This window comes from Nicotiana attenuata, unplaced genomic scaffold (genome assembly GCF_001879085.1).
Source record: "Nicotiana attenuata strain UT unplaced genomic scaffold, NIATTr2, whole genome shotgun sequence".
NCBI lineage: Eukaryota > Viridiplantae > Streptophyta > Magnoliopsida > Solanales > Solanaceae > Nicotiana > Nicotiana attenuata.
In genome coordinates, this window is record NW_017672338.1 from 117,597 (window position 1) to 134,765 (window position 17,169).

Genomic DNA, 17,169 nt, shown 5'->3' on the forward strand with positions numbered 1-17,169 from the left:
TCTTTATTGGCCAAGCCAAAATGTGTTAATCATAGGAACAGACTGGGTCAAGTTTAGCTAAAATTCCTTCTTTCCTCATTAATCATGATAACCAATACGTAGCATGATTAAGATTCCTTGATTCCCATAGTGAAATTGATCTTTGGTGAGACCACTAATTTCAAAGTATAGAACCAACTTTCTGCAAACATTACAATTACTTACTCCCTTCATTTCAATTTATGTGAATCTATTTGATTGAGCACGAAATTTAAAAAACTAAGAAAACTTTAAAACTTGTGGTACAAAATTAGACACATATAATTTGTCTGGCTATAAATCATTGCATGAAGGTAAATTATTTCCAATTATGAGTATTAAATAAAAAAGGGTAGCTCGGTGCACGAAGCATCCTGCGTTCATGCAGAGTCCGAGGAAAGGCGACACCCCAAAGGATATAATGTAGGTAGCCTACCCTGATGCAAGCATCAATGACTGATCCCACGGCTCGAATGTTTGATCTATAAGCCGCACAGAAACAACTTTACCATTGCTCCAAGACTTCCTTCCGTTACAACTTATTAAAATACGAGTGGAATATTTACATCAAAATTTGAAGGTAGAATCATAGAAATTCGAAGGAAGTGTGTATTTTGTTATGTTCAAAAAATGTCAATGTGAACATAGGAAACTATTTCAGGGAATTTATGAGTTGGATATATTATTGCTTATTTTTTACCAAACCAATCAACATCCCACTTCCTTATGTACTGTCTGTTAATATTAGCACATTTATGTGTACAGAGTACAGACCCCACAGTTTCAGCCATGAAGACAAAACAAAATCATGAGAATAATATTCCTTTCATATAATTTTGGCCAAGGATTGCCAGTTTCTGATATCACAGTTTCAGAAATCCCTCAAATGACAGGAATTCATTTTTTGAGATGTTCAAAAGTTGTTTCCTTGTTAGGATTAAATTAAAAGTATATATACTGACAGTAAAAATATCTTTTTACATTATTAGCCTATTTAATACTTGTAATAGCATGTTACTATATTAGTTATAGTATTTAATATCATACTTGTAATTATTCGACAAGTAATCTAATTGTTTAAATATTTTTCACACTACATAAAAGTTATACTCTTAGCGGTCGTTTGGTACGAGGTATAAGAAGGTATAAGGGTGGTATAAAAATTTAATCACCTTAATACTCTGTTTGGTTAGCAAACCAGGTATAAGATATCCGGTGTTAATTTTAACGCTGGGATAACTTATACCTTATAGAAGGTGGGGTAATTAATACCGGTATAACTTATATCTTCTTCTTAGAATTGTCATTCTTAATACAACATACCAAACAATGAATAAACAACAATCCCAGCATAACTTATTCCAATATAGCTTATACCGGCATAACTTGTACGGGTATAAATCGTATTCCAACCAAACGACCCCTTATAATCCTTTTGATGTAGGAGCTTTTGATTGATCAAACACAAATATGTGCATTACATACCCTTCAAAGGGCATGTCTATATGAGATTGGCTTGTATTTTTGGCACAATTCATTTGGATTTGCAAAGTTTTTCTAATGAAAGGAAACTGATGCCTTAATTGTTGAAGTGGAGGACTGCTAGTTTTCTTTTGAAAGGCAGTTGGGAGTCTTTTGGTCATCAATTATTTTTCGAACAAGGGTAAAAAAATGATCATTTACTAATAGAAAAGGGTCATATATATTCCCTGTTATACTTTTGGTCTATTTTTACCTCCAACGTTATAAAACTGGTGCAAAAACACCCTTCTTCCGCTAGGATCCTCCAACATAGACAACGTCTTCCCACGTTGCTTGACATTTCGTTGAGGTGCATGCCACGTGGTATTGCCACTTCACTATCTCAACCTACCCACTTCTTCCACACGTGGTATATACGATCCTTTTATCATAGTAGAAGGATATTTTTGACCCTTATCTGATTATTTTTATTTCCTAAATATCGTTTTTCATGTGATTTTCAATTTTTCATTACAAGAAAGGTAGATCACCTTGTAAAAATCAGATATTTGTCCAAATAATTTCTATTTCTTTGCCTGATAGCTGTCTTCACCGTTCAACTGCTAAAGATGGTTGACTGAGGTGAAAATAGACAAAGTTTTGATGTCATTCAACATGAAATTGGTTGAAATAAAGGACACAGGACAGAATCTTTCTCTCAGAGCCAAAATTTATGATGTGTAGTTTGTCATATATAGTTTAATAATGCCTCCAATTTTTCTTGGAAAGAAGGGCATCTCTAAACAGATTTTATTTAATAGAAAAATGATGATGTGGTGGCCAAATTTCAATCCATTCATTTCTCCCCAAAAATGATACTCCCTCGACCTTTTTATCTGTTGCTTTATCAAAAGTAAAAAAATTCAAATTATTTTTCACTTAGAAATTAAGAAGGCATTAATTAATTTTTTCAATCCACCCTACTATTACAAGAAGCCATATAGTAATTAATCCGGATAATTTAGTCAAATATGCTATTAAATGATTTATTGCCAAAACTTTGTAGTAGAGGATATAAAGGACCAGAGGGAGTAAATGCATAGAAAGCAGAGTAAAAGTTCGTTTGGTTGGGAAAAAGTTTTCCAAGATTACTTATTTTGTAATTAGTTATCTCACCTTCCCATAGGAAATAAAATAACAATATAATCGCGGAATAACTAATCCTAAAATTAGTTATATCGTGATTTTGCCCCAACCAAACGTAGGATAAATTCATCTCAAATTTAATACCGGGATTATTCCTTATCCCTCGTACCCAAAGAGCCCTAATAGTTATCTTTTCCTTGTCTATCTATAAGTTTGAACATTGCGTAGTGCCTTTATAACTATTTTGGAACTCCAAATTGAAGATAAGTCAAGTCATTGGAGAATTCATTAGACATTTTTAAGGCAAGACATTCATTTAAATTTGTACAAACTCTGGGCTGGGACAATAGTAGTGGGTGGAAACTAACTTTCTGTTAAACTTCTTGCTCGTTAAGGGATTAATCAAGTTAAATCGTAAAGTAAGAGTTTGTAATTGAAGTCATGGGAGTTAAATAGATATATTGTCTTCTCACGTGGCGCTAAGAAGCAAGTTTCGACAATCTATTTGATGAAATAGGCTAATTTTTGAGTTGAATAGTGGATTAATGTTTACCAATTTTTGTGGTTTAGTATTGATAATTTCATAGATAGGTTACTTTTTCAATTTTAAAGGGCCGCTCAATGCACAAGATATTCTGTGTTCACGTAGGGTTCGAGGAAGGTTCGCACTCCAATGGGTATGATGTAGACACACCTACCCTAATGTAAGTATTAGTAAATGTTTGTATGGCTCAAATCCGTAACCTATAGGTCAAACAGAATTAACTTTATCGCTGCTCTAAAGTTTTCCTTCTTGGAGCCTTGTTACCGGTCATCCTTAAAAACTTCAATGATGACAAGTTTCATGAGGCATTAATATTTCCATCAAAATCATAAAAAGAAAAAGAAGAATAAAATGATGATGATATATGAGAGCTAGTAATTGCATTATAAGTGGCTGACACATCAGATCCACTTCCTTCACTTAATGCTTATTATCTGTTTTCTTACTTTCCATCTTTGTGGAGTGTTCAGGTGGTTTTACACAATAAGTCTTACACTTTTTTATGCTTTTTGAATTATGTCAAAAATATTCCACCAAATTTGATGCTCTGTCCCTGCTTGTCTTTTTCCTTTTCTTCTTCTCTTTTTTCTGGGAGAAAACAGAAAAAAAAGCTGATTTAATCAAATAATGCATTTTCGTTGGTCTTAAAGATCATAGATGTGACACAGACACGAACTCCAGTTTACACTATTTCTTTCATGTGACACGTAAAGAAACAGTGTTAAATTTGCAAGCGTATCCCAAAAGAAATGCAAATATGTGGAAAAGACAATTATCTCACATGCAAACCTATATCGGCATAATTAAATATCTAACAGGATATGCTAATTGTAGTTATTGTTGATCAACACGAGAAATATATGGTATAGATAATAGTTGGATAAAAGTAATTGGAAATATTATGTTAGTTGTTAGTATTCTAAATCTTGATCGGATATTCTAGTTATCCGATTTAGTTAGCTAGATAGACAAAGAGATGATTGAATATAAAAAAAGTTTAAAGTACAGTTTTTCGAGAAGGATAGTGTGGATAAGATCATATAGTCACTTTCAAAGTAGAGAGAATGAAACTAGAAAGTAAGCTCTCCTCTCAGGCAACTGATATGGCGAGGAAAGCTAAATCTGGAGGAGGAAGGAGTACCGTACAACTAGATACAACTGGAAGCGACCTAAAAAGAGTGCCACAGTCATCGGAAGCAAAGAAATTCCGGAATGTTAATGCAATTCAAGGAATAGCACCGCTAGATTTGGAGAAAACAATGGACGCATCATCGACAATGGCGGAGAACATGCCGATTACGAGATCCTGGGCAGATTTGACGGAAGATGAGGTAAGTGAATCGGAATTACTTGAGAAACACAGCCATGCAAAACTTCTAAAACCGGGGGAAACTGGAGTAAAATTGAAGGAGAAGGGGAATCTAACTGGGAAGAGAGAGGAACAAATGAAAGGGAATGTGAAAATTACGATGGATGATATTAAGGATGAGATAATTTACTGGAAATCGGCTGTTATTTACTGTGTTCTAGGGTCATATCCCCCACAAACAGTAATGGGAGGATACTTTAAACGTGTATGGAGATCGCTGGGAATTGATAAAACGGAAAAGGGTCAAATATATCCCTGTACTATTCAAAATAGTTTAAATTTATCCTCCGTTGCCGTTATACTATGACACTAATATGCCCTTAATTTAGACGGAGGGACACGTGGCAAGCTCACAAACAAATAACCCACCCCCAACTTTAATTACCCGGTTCTCTCTACAAACCCACCCATTAATGTAATCCATACCCGACCCACACTCACTTATTACGTGGCAAGCTCAGACCCCTAAGATTCACCGAGGTTCTCTTGAATCTCCTCCGAGTTGGCTTTTTTTTTTCAAACTCAGTTTCAGTTTCACTTTTCGTGTGATGTACTACAACTGACCCAGCGGCATCCAAGAACTCAGGATCTATAATCCTAAAACTTTTATTTGGATTCTCTCTTAGCCCATAAACGAAAGAGGACTTCTCTTCCATTTGTTGTTGTTCTTCTTCTTGTTTTAAAGAATGGAGTGAGAGAGTTGACTAGCTACGTTCGCCGGACTCTTGTTTTTGCGGCGGAGTTTTTGGTAGAAGTGGGAGAGTCCTCAAATAGGACCTTATCTGACCATCATAGCTTTACCACTTGAGAATTTCCTTGAATACATATTGCATTTATGCTTCTCCATACTCATTGATTGTTGAACAGATCACATATTTGATGAAGAAATAAGCTTTTTTTGAAGATTTTTCAGTTGGATAGATCTATAATTTATTCACTAAGTTTTTGAAGTACTTCTATAGCAGTATCAATTAATCACATGTTTCAAATGATCTTTGATTTTTGCTCTAAATTTCTGATTTTTTTCTGACAATTTCTTCGTTAAGAAAACTTCAAAAATAGTGTCGCCTGCATATCTCCGCCTCACGATTCTTCAATTTCTTTGTCCTGATCTCTAATTTACTTCTGCACAAAAAATTATTGAGTGAGTGGTCGGGTGGTATGAAGAGATGGAGGAGTAGAGTTGGGCTTAATTTATCCCCCCCCCCCCCCCCCCCCCAACCCACAACCTAATTTATTTATATTCAAGTGGAGAAGGAACGGGTATGGGTATGGATTACATTAATAGGTGGGTAATTAAAATTAGGAGTGGGTTGGTGAGCTTGCCACATGTCCCTCCGTCTAAATTAGGGGTATAACGGTAGGGTTATAAGTGAACGAATAGTAAAACGGAGAATAAATTTAAACTGTTTTGAATAGTACAGGGATATATTTGACCCTTCACCGTAAATTCTATTGACAGAAACTGTTCTGCTCTAACAATCTTGATTGATGTTAAAAACATGTTTAAGTCATATCAACTGCATTGTAGGTGGTTTTGTGATGAATATAACTTGAATACTACACGCAATATAATTTACTTGTTAACTTTCTTTTCCAAGAGTTCCACGACATCATTTAGTAACTAATAAGATGGTCTTTTAAGTAGCTCATGTAGCTGCAAAAAAACAAAGAAACTGCCGAAGTATAGCAGGTAATAACATGGAACAGAAACAACATGAAGATCAACAACAAATGACATGGAGAAGATGTGAAATAAAGACATTGGTTCTATGTAAAATCACAGTACTTGACTGCTGTAAAAGAGTATTTGCAGCTTCCAAGCTACACCGTGAAGTCTGCGATGCAACCCTTTTAATTTACTAATGTTCTATCGCATAAATGTCAACAGCACAGTATTCACCAATGCGCTTTATGTCTAAAAACTAAAATATAGGTATATCATGTAAAATGATGCAAACTTTAGTCAACATCAAGATAACCTACCAAGAATTTCATAAGTAAAAACTAGCTTGAGCCCTGTTTGATTAAGCTTCCTATATTTTTGAAGCCTTAAGCGGAGGCACGAATTAAGGTCCCAATTTTGAAGCTCATGGAAAGAATAAGGACCCAAGAGAACAGATAATAGAACCAGCAGGATGCCGTCGAAATTGTCTTCCCAGGAAGAATACTAACTACTGATTCCAGGCTAGCGGCGCAATCAGCATGCTGTGATAAGCCAAAAGATAGGAGAATGTTGTAATTCCCATGCTTGCCCACCAACCCGTCTGTTCCATTGCCACTCATAGTCATGTTCCTTATTTGAATATAACCAGCAGTGACATGGATTGAACTGGATGCTTCTGAGGAAGAATTCATACGGAACGCTGCATCTTTTGAAGGGAACTCTGAAGCAAATGCAGGAGGAGCAGGAATACCGCCCAACATGCAGCTTGCCTGCTTCATAAAAGGATACTTATAATCTGCAGCATCGAAAATAAGTAAAAAGTGTTATCTTGAGAAAAGAATTGTGGTCATTAACTGAAATTCGCATTAAGCAAATCTTCAAGGGCCAAAGAGTAACTTATTCTAAAGTAATTATCAGTACTACGGTCCAAATAGAACCCTTATCACTACCTGATCCAAATTTAGATGGTTCCAATTTCGAGGATGATGCAACATTGGCCTTCTGATCGGCAGGCTCTTCACTGGGTGCAATAGGTTGGTCAGCTACCTCGCCAATATTCTGTCATGAAAGTACTAAGCTAAGCTTCAAGAAGACCAGAACAAAACAATTACATGAGGTGGAGTTAGTAAGTAATGTTACCTTGTCAGCCAGAGATGCTAAGTCAGAAACATGATCATCACCTCCAATCATCATTGGTGGATTGAAACCCATATTCTGGAAGTCGTTGTCTGCATCAAAGAAAGTAAGGTACTCCTCAAGCATGTCAAAACTTGACGTATCAATGGGTCTTGATAGATCACTAGCTTCAAGGAATGCTCCATCATTGAATTGAAGGGTATCAGTTGCAGTTTCAATTGGTTCATTAAGCAAGTAATCCACATCTTCAGAGTTCACATTCTTGCTTGGTTCACTCATGAATTCATGCTTGACTGGATTTACATTCGCATTCTCTTCAATTGCAGGATCAAATGATTCCTGCTCGGGTGGCTGAAGCCATTTTTCTGTATCTTCAAAGGAGTTACTCGTTCCCCCACTGTTGCTGGCATTTTCCTCGCAATAGCGGTTGAAAGGAGGTGGAGCACCATCCACAGGTTTGTCAGTCCCAAGAATCTAGTGCAACAGAAACATGCACCAAAATGAGAAGATACATATAACCTCTATCCAACATAGGCAGCAAGTTTATATAAATATAATTTTGTGTGAAACAGGAAACGAGCTGCTATCCTTGTTTTCTTTTATTTGAATGTATTGATGTGATGACTCAAGATATAGCATCCAAAAGCTTCATCAACTCAGAGTTCTAACCCAACTTCATACAAAACTTTTCCAGTAGAAATCAGAAAACAGATCCTACTAACAGGCTTAAGAGGCGGCAAGGCTAAAGATATTCAGACTAATCACAGAAAGTGTATGCCATTCTTGCAACTTTACTGAACCTACAACCCATTTCACATGCACTAACAATTTAAGAACTACAACACTGAAGACCCATCCAAAAAAAAGGAAGAGCTAGCTACTTCAGCTGAAACTCATCCCTATCATCTCTCCACCTTAGTTGCCACTATTTCGCTTCAGATGAAAGAAGCGCACAAAAGAAGCGAAAGCACTTGTGTAGCTTTTGGAAAGCCCTCTGCTCTTACAGAGCTTATACACAACCCACAACAAGCTAATAAGATAACTCCACAACAGTACTAAGGAAAATTACTTAGCTAGTAGCATTTCCAATCTCCTACTGACCAGTAATATCTTTGCGTACAGGAATTGATTGCTCATAGGCCATAGCTTTAAAAGATGTTAAATCACTAGCACACGGAAATTCACAGAAGTAGGCTCATCAAGCACATAAACAGAAAATGCCCTCAAATTCATTTCACTCGCAAAGTCAAACTCATCAACAGAAAAGGCAGAAAGAAAGTTGAATTGGCATTGATAAATTCCCCATCTAATCATATGTTTTGGTGTAAGACACCATAAGACAGTAATATAAGGTTGATTATCATGTTAATTGATAATAAGAGATCTGCAATTGTTTCTCAGATTAGCATACTACTACGTTACAGCAATCCCTCAAAACCTTGAAGGCAAAAGTACGGATTTGATAATTCGCTTGTCCCAACAAGAAGAACACAAATACCACATTTAAGCTTCAAAACAAAGCCTCTAGAACTTGTCAAATCTAGAATTTAAAGAAATTGCATTCCCAAAATGAAGGCTCTGCTTTGGGTTAGACATGACTCATAGGTGATAGTTGCACGCTAGTCCGTATTTAAAAATATTTTATTCATGAAAAGCAATGTCATTATTAAAACCAGGGATCGCAAAACTGCCCCCAGGGCTTTGCTCAAGTGGTAAAAGCATATCACATGATGTGTGGGTTAGGCGCACGTCACAGGTTCGAACCCGGCCGCAGACAACAGCCTAGTATTTAGGTTGAGAGGGGTAGAGAAGCGGCTCCAGTATCCAAGTTTCGAGGAAAGTTAGACTTGAATGCAACCATGATTTGTCAGGCTTCATGTGTGGGGTTGTGGGTGGGGGGGGGGGGGGAAGCAAAAATGAACCAGATTTTCAGATGCCCAAGGAATTACCCAAAAGAACAAGAAACGAAAAATATACATCATAAATGGATATACCTGCTCAAGATCATGTCCATCTAAATAGATATCATCTCCAAATTCAACTTCGTCAACAGCCTCCTCCTTGGGAACAATTTCTAATTCATCATCCTCCCATTCCTCCTCAACAAAAGGTGCCCCATACTTTTCCCCATTCTTTGGCCCTGCACCACTCTTCTGGAAAATTCTACATAACACGAATGCATCCTTTGCACCAAAAAGCAGAGGAAGAAAATAAGAGAAGGGAAGAAAAAACAATTAAATATAACTAACAAAATAATAATCATCATCTTGCTCAAGAATGTAAGCCAGCTCGCAAAAATCAGGAAGCAGGGGGGGGGGGGGGTTGATGGAGGGAGAAAATTATCTCCTTCTAGCTTCCTGATAGAAAACAGAGTTCACTATTTATCTTCAATCTCCCTCCATTTCCTGCAGCACCAGGTTTAGGAGAGGGGTTGAGAGACACAGGAAGCATTGCATTGAACAAGCACAACCACAAGTTCATATGATCTCACCTGAGCAATTCCAGCTTTATCCAACTCCTCATCAATTAGTTTGTACTCATGCATAACCCAGTTAGTCCTCTGACCTTTTGGAGCCCGACCAATATGATAAACTAGGGTCTTCTTCATCCCGACAACCTTAGACTTATGATGGACAGCCCTGTCCTTTCCTGTTGTCTTCCAGTAGCCTCGTTCCGTCGCCCGATTGGTCTTTGCTCCATTACCATGCTTCTTATCAAGCATGCTAAAAAAGTACCATTCCAGATCTCTTGTTTTCAGCCTTGACATACCTAAGACACCGATAACAGTATGCTAAGCTTACTCGAGAGCTCGTGAATATATAAAGACAAATTCAGTGAAAGCATAATCAGATGTTTTAGTAAATAAATCCACAATGGTTTACAAGGTTGTGATTTATAACTCTGTATAATAAGATTGGAGAACTATGGTCCAACATGCCATGCATACAAAAGAGTGTTGTGAACATATTTTGGAAGGATAAAATGATCTGACATGCTATAAAAATAAAAAGAGAGAAAAGATAAGAATATACTCTAGATACTCGCTAAGAAATTAATAGGTTAATTTTTAACAGACAAACCTAAAATACTTATGTAACTTAGTCCTTTGACTCATAATCAAAGTTCATACTGTACATGTTATACATAAATGATCAACGTAGATGCATAAAGGTAGGTGCTGCTGACAAAAGATAGGCATAGACACCATTGAGCACTCTGAATAGAAATTTGAATCACGAGTTAATCTCCTAACTTTCAATTGAACATAAAAATTTTGAGTAGGAAGCGGAACAAGTCTCAAATCTGGAAAACTAAATGAAACCAAACATATTTTGCTAGGAGGCAAATAAGACGGGTCAGAACTAATTTGGTGATCTTCTGAAGGAACAGCTCCCACACCAGTTCAAAAATGCTTATCATGCGAACTAGCAGTTCTACGTTAGTTGAGGCGTGAAGCTGAGTGAAGAACTATAGGCCTTCAAGCTATAAACAGAAAGTGTAAAGAGAGAAGAGCTACCAAAAATTCTGGGAGATGAAATCTTGTTCATTTAAGTCGGAAATTTACCCCTCAAGAAATCAATCCTCAATCCCAAATTAGTTGAATTTGCCTATATAATTCCTCTACATCCATTCCCTATTCGGTGTCTCGAGAATTTATTACTCCCTCTATCCCATTTTATGTTGTACACTTTCTTCTTTAGTTTGTCCCAAAAAGAATGATCCAGTTATATATTTAGAAGTAATTTAACTTTAAACATTCCATTCTACCCTTATTGATAGGATTTTATAGCCACACAAAGTGTCTATGGCATGTTTTATACCACAAACTTCTTTCTTTCTTTTTAACTCTGTGTCCAGTCAAAAGAATTGGGATTTGTATGGAACACATTTCTTTTTAGGATGTGTCAAGAGGAATGACACCTTTCTATATCTAGGAACAATTTAACTCTAAACTCCTCATTCAACCCATAATGAGATGATTTGTGGCTACACATATATCTATGACACGGTTTATACCACATGTTTCATAAGTCTTTCTTTTTTAAGCCTTCGCGCCCAGTCAAACAATGTCAGATGAAATGGCACGGAGGAAGTATATCAAGTCAAAGGCGGAGCTAGATCATTAGCTACTGGTTAGAACGAACCCAATAACTTTTGCTTATAGTCATATTTGTTTAGAAAATCCATTAAATATGTATAAATATTTAATTGTGAATCCAGTAACTAAGACAAGCTATAAATATGTTGGTAAGTTAAGAACCTATACACACTTCAAATCCTGTCTCTGTATAAAGTTCACATAATGGTCAAATGTACACGGCGAATAAATTCATTAGGTGTGATTTCATAGATCTGTCAATAATCCTAATTCACCAAAAACAAGTAAACACTAAGAATTTGCGGCAAATATTTAGCAAATGAAAACATGAAGGAAAAAAAGAAGGTTCTAGAAAGAAGGAAGGGTTTTTTTACCAGGAAGGTCCCATGGTTCAACTTTGTAGATATCGATCTCTGATATTGCATCAAATCTTAAGGGTTTCCCAATAATCTTTCGCCGGAGATAATACCGCACCAATTCCTCATCCGTCGGGTGAAATCTGAACCCCGGCGCCAACAAATTCTTCGACCGCCTTGATTCCATCAACCGCCGATTAAAAAAAAAGATCAAAATTTGTCAGTAACAAACTGTTCAGTTTATTATATAGTCGAAATGCGTCCAAATTTATATAAGGTTTAAAGAGAGAGGAAATTGAAAAGAATTGAGAAGATGAAGAGATGGCATTGGTTGAGCTGTTGTAATTGGATATTAGAAAAGTTGGTAAAGTATAATTTCTAGGACTTTATAGAATTGGTGCGGGTCACGCTACTGCGACGTATAATACTTAACGCTTTGACACGTTTTGATGGACTACACCAATAAAATATCAATGACACAACCAGCTAATTTTCTTACTTTTTCCATATATAGACAAAATACAGTATATGTGAGAAAAATAAAATATTGATAAAACTAGGTAATTTCTTCTTTTCACTTTGGGCGGAGAATTTTTATAAAATATTCTTAATATGTAAGTCGAAAAGAATGAATGGACTTTCATATCGAGTCAATCCTAGAAAGTCACGTAAAAATATTAAAGATAAGAAGAAAATATTAAGATTAGATTAGCTGGTTGTGTCATTAACTTAGAATTCACATTATCTAGATTTTAGATTTTACCGATGTAAATATACTTAAAGGGTGTCAAATGGGCGGATTGAGCCGGTTTTGGGCGGGTCAAATTGGATTGAGTTAATAAATGGGTGGGTAATTGACCCGTTCAAAAATTACTTGGGTTAAAATGGTTGGATCAAAATGGGCTAAATTTGGGTCATAGCCCAACCTGTACTCTTACCAAACTTTAATTAATATGCGTTGCTTTTTTTATGAATTGTATAAGTGCTAATAAGACTTTTTTTCTTTTGTTACGTTCATATATAACATATCGAACAAAAACATCTAAGATATCAATTTGGGCTAAAAATCAGCCCAACTTTAAATGAGTTGAGATAAGTTTGGTCAAGATGAATTGAGTTCAATTAATGAGTGGGTCAATAACTAACCCAACCTTGGGCGAGTTATTTGGACTTTGGCCAAAATTTACCTAGCTATATTATAATAGAAACCTATTTACCTATTTTCTCTATGTTTTGTAGTTTTTAATAAGTATCTAGATTTTTCTTACAAATTGTATACATTCTCCCTTAAAACTTAAGAAATTTCACACCCCATTGTTAGTGCCTTCAATTAAGGAATTCAATTATATCCTTTCATTTTTTTTCCCTATCCTCTTCTCTCTCCTTCCTTTTTTACATCAAAATCCCTTAATCTATGCCCAGAATCTCCATCTTCTCTCTTCCCATTGAATTTGATATTCAAATTTTCAAATTTTTTGATTTGCTTGGATTGGGTATTCTTACAAATGATTGAAAATATCCTTCGAAATTAATATCTCAATTTCGAGGGAGATTATTTAAGTATAAAGTTGGTTTTAGGTGAAATTTCAGATTGAAATTCGAAAAAGAAGAAGTTGTAGGAAGTGTATGACAATTGTATGATATCTGTATCATAATTGTATTTGAATTATATCTGATACATCAATGTTTAAAAAATAATTGTATCGCAAATGTATTTAACTTGCATCTGGTACATCAATACCCAAAACAATACATGAATACAATACTAATAAATTAATATACAATTATCATATATTTGATACAAACTGTGAAATTGATCTCAAACTCACAACTGCTCGTAACAATATACAATAAATATACAATTATCATACATTTGTAAATACAATTCATCTAACAATTATGATACAAATATAAGTATAATACAATCGCGATGCATTTCTAAAAAATTATGATACAATTATGATCTTCATTTTCTTCAAGTTTCAATCACAACTCTAAACTAAAAATTTAATATAACACCGTATTAAAATTGTATTAGTATTGTATCACGTATCTTTTTGGGCATTGATGTATCATCCAAGTCACATACAATTTTGATACAATTGTGACGCAATTCCGAAACAAATCTGATATAATTAATGTCACGACCCAATTTCTCCTATAGGCCGTGATGGTGCCAAACGTTGCCGCTAGGCAAGCCAATGGTGAATTAACCATGCAGTTGCGCGTTTTAATAAATTTCCAAGTAGTTACACTCCATTTATTAAGAAATTAAGGGGTAGAAAATTTAATAAAGTAAAACGAAGGCTAATTAGTGAGCAAATACAATGAAATAAATATTCCAAAACCATAAAGTCACTAGTATGTGTTCCAAGACCTGGTGTCATAAGTGAATGAGCAACTAGTAGAATATACAAAACTCTAACTACTGTCTGAAATAAAGTAGACAGAAACTAAATGCAAAAGAGAGACTCTCGGTGCTGCAGAACGGGCTCAGGAAGCAGCCCATCACTAGGCCTCGGGGTAACGGGGGTACGCGCCGGTATGACTGCCAGATGCACCTGCCTCAGATCATGCACGATTAGTGCAGAAGTGTAGCGTGAGTACATAAATAACATGTACCTAGTAAGTATCCAGTCTAACCTCGAAGAAGTAGTGACGAGAGGTTGACTTCGACACTTACTACAGGCCAATAATAAAATACAGAAATTCTAATAGGCATGGAGTGCATGAATAACAACATCAATAATAACACAATAACTAACTTCAACAATTTCAGGCCATTGAATAAATTATAACCTCTTAAGTCTAAAAGAAAATCAAGTGTTTTCGGGCTCCAAACATTATCACGCACCATTTACGCCGCAGTCGTATGACCCGATCCAGAATAATATGTACACTGCCGAGGATCGAGTGGTACGAACCATAGATGCATCTATTCTACTACCGAGGCGTTCGGCCCACTCCACAAGAAGAAAGGATATTCTAGGAACAACCAATTTAAAAGCTATTACGAAGTTTATACACAAGGGAGCACAGTTTCCATTAACGGTCAAGTAAACCGCCAAAACTCAAAGTAAATGAAATTCGGTCTTTACGAATTCTTTATCAAGTTTCCGTAAGAATTTAGGCACTTTAATTAACAAGTAGGGTGCAAACATTATAAGTATTTCATGATTTGGGTCCTAAACTAACCAGACATAAGCATAATTAGTAGCTATGCACGGACTTTCGTCACCTCGTGCGTATGTAGCCCCCACAATTAGAAGCAAATAGTAATTTAAATCACATACGGGATAAAATTTCTCTTACAAGGTTAGGCAAGAGACTTACCTCGTCTCAAAGCTCACTTTCGGGTCCACAAATTCATTCTAAAGCCCGAACTCGGTGCCGAACAATCCGAAACTAGTGAAAAGTTATATGAATTAATCATGACAAAATTACACCATATATCACTTGGGCCAGACAGCCCACTCGAAAATAGCCCATATTTTAAGCCTTTACCTGGATTAGCCCATGTTGTATATTTTATGAAATTTACTTTACACCCGGTAGCCCACAACTCAAAATAACCGTTTTAATATTTTAAATTTCAATTTCTTTGTTTCTCTTTCTCTCTCTTACTCACGTTTTTCTCAGACTCTCTTTCTCAGGCTTTTCTCAGACGATAACCGACCTCCATTGTTGGGTTCAACTAATTTTTCGAGCTTTTAATCTTAATTTCAGGTAATTTCCGTTTCATTCTATGCTTTTACCACAGTTTTGGTTTTGAATTTTGTTTTATTTTTAATTTTTTTGCTTTTTCTGATTATGCCTATTTTCTTACAATGTTGCTGTGTTTTTCATTTGATTTTGTGTTCCATCTATCTTCGTTCTAGGATTAAACTTGATGATTTAGTTTGCATGCTCTGTTATTTCGACTTTTAGGGTAGAATTTTTTATTTTTTGATTTTTGTTACAATTTGGGAAAATTGGCCTCTGCTTTGTGTTCATGGCCTTTAGTTTTGGTTAACCTTTGAGTTTTGTTACAGTTTAATTTTTGTGTTTTCCTTCAGTTGTCTTCAATTTTGTTAAAGCTTTGGTTGTTTGGTTTATTGTAGAAAATGCGCTCAAAAGTAGCTGCTTCTAAAAGCAAAATGAAGATTGCTGGAAAAGGAGTTAAGTTAGATTATGCGAAAAGATTGAGGGAGTTGCCCTCAAGCCCTGATTATGAATCTAATGTAAATGTCCAGGCGCCACATTGTGATGATTTTGAGTCTCTTGCTCCTCCTAAAAATTCGCAACAAGAGAGCAGTCGGATGACTCGTTCGCAAACGAGAAATACTCCCACTCCAGTTAAATCATCGAGTGACTTGCCCTCACCACCTTCTTCTGAAGCGAAAACGCATGTCCGGGATCCCGATGATGATGATTTTGAGTCTCCTCCTCCTCCAAAAAAGTTGCAACAAGGGAGCACTCGAGTGACTCGGTCGCAAACAAGTAATACTCCTACTTCGGTTAACATTGTTAGAATACGGAGTAAGAAATGTGGGAGACCTCAAAAATTAAAAGAAAAGTTGAAAGTTGATTTGGTTAACGAAGATGATTTAGGCCGCAATGTTAAACCGAAAAGGAGAAAGATCAAGGATGATGGTGATAGTGGCCTTGATTCCTTATCGAAAGAACAAAGGTTTGCTATTCGCTCCAAATTGAATGAGAGAAAAGCTAAGTTGAAGGTATTCCCTGTGTTGCTAGTAATTTATACATGCTTATACAATTTTATACAAAGTTATACAGCTGTTTATACATCTTTATACAAGTTCTGCTATACTTATTTATATATTTTTATAAAATATTTTAGTATAGTTTTTGTTCCTGATCTATTTCTTGTTATTTTTTCTTATGCAAGGTTGGGGACTTCTATATACAACCAGTTGATTATTTCCACAACAGGATTAGCTCCCACACCGAGACTGAGATTGTGAGCATTTTGAAGCAATATTTGACTGACACACAGCTTCAGATGTTCCGTGCTAGTTGTTTTGGGTACTTCTTGGACCTCCCTCAATTTAAAATTCAAAATCAACTTATTCATTGTATATTATTAAGGGAAGTCGTCCCAGGATGTGAAAGGGAGTTGTGGGTGCAAATTAATGGTTGTTTGTTGCGTTTGGCATTGGAGAGTTTGCTGTTATCACTGGTTTGAAGTGTGTAGACGACGACGCCACTTTCTATGACAAACCAGATGTTAATAGGTTGCTAAAAGAGTATTTTCCAGGAGATGGAAAAAAGGCTATAACTAGGGGGCAGCTTCTTGATCGCTTCAAGAAAAAGGACTGGAAGTCGGACGAAGATGCGTTCAAGATGGCCTTGATGGTGTTTGTCCATCATTTC

General features: G+C 35.9%; 1 protein-coding gene across 1 annotated transcript; it reads right to left on the reverse strand.

Annotated features, from left to right (window-relative positions):
- Window positions 1-6,259: 6,259 nt before the first annotated feature.
- On the reverse strand, window positions 6,260-12,168 carry LOC109212824 (NAC domain-containing protein 78-like). The gene is made up of 6 exons (XM_019376509.1): window positions 11,815-12,168; window positions 9,833-10,110; window positions 9,336-9,524; window positions 7,345-7,815; window positions 7,155-7,263; window positions 6,260-7,000 (listed from the first exon to the last, which is right to left on the reverse strand). Exons 1-6 carry the CDS (start codon window positions 11,981-11,983, stop codon window positions 6,591-6,593), a joined length of 1,626 nt encoding a protein of 541 aa, XP_019232054.1. The 5' UTR covers window positions 11,984-12,168; the 3' UTR covers window positions 6,260-6,590.
- Between the last annotated feature and the right edge of the window lie 5,001 nt (window positions 12,169-17,169).

Excerpts from the sequence above, each read along its gene's own strand:
- LOC109212824 (XM_019376509.1), bottom strand. The coding sequence starts at position 11,983 with ATGGAATCAAGGCGGTCGAAGAATTTGTTGGCGCCGGGGTTCAGATTT. Across the intron at positions 10,111-11,814 it reads TGAACCATGGGACCTTCCTG|GTATGTCAAGGCTGAAAACA; the intron begins GTAAAAAAACCC and ends TCGGTGTCTTAG. Across the intron at positions 7,264-7,344 it reads TAGCATCTCTGGCTGACAAG|AATATTGGCGAGGTAGCTGA; the intron begins GTAACATTACTT and ends CTTTCATGACAG.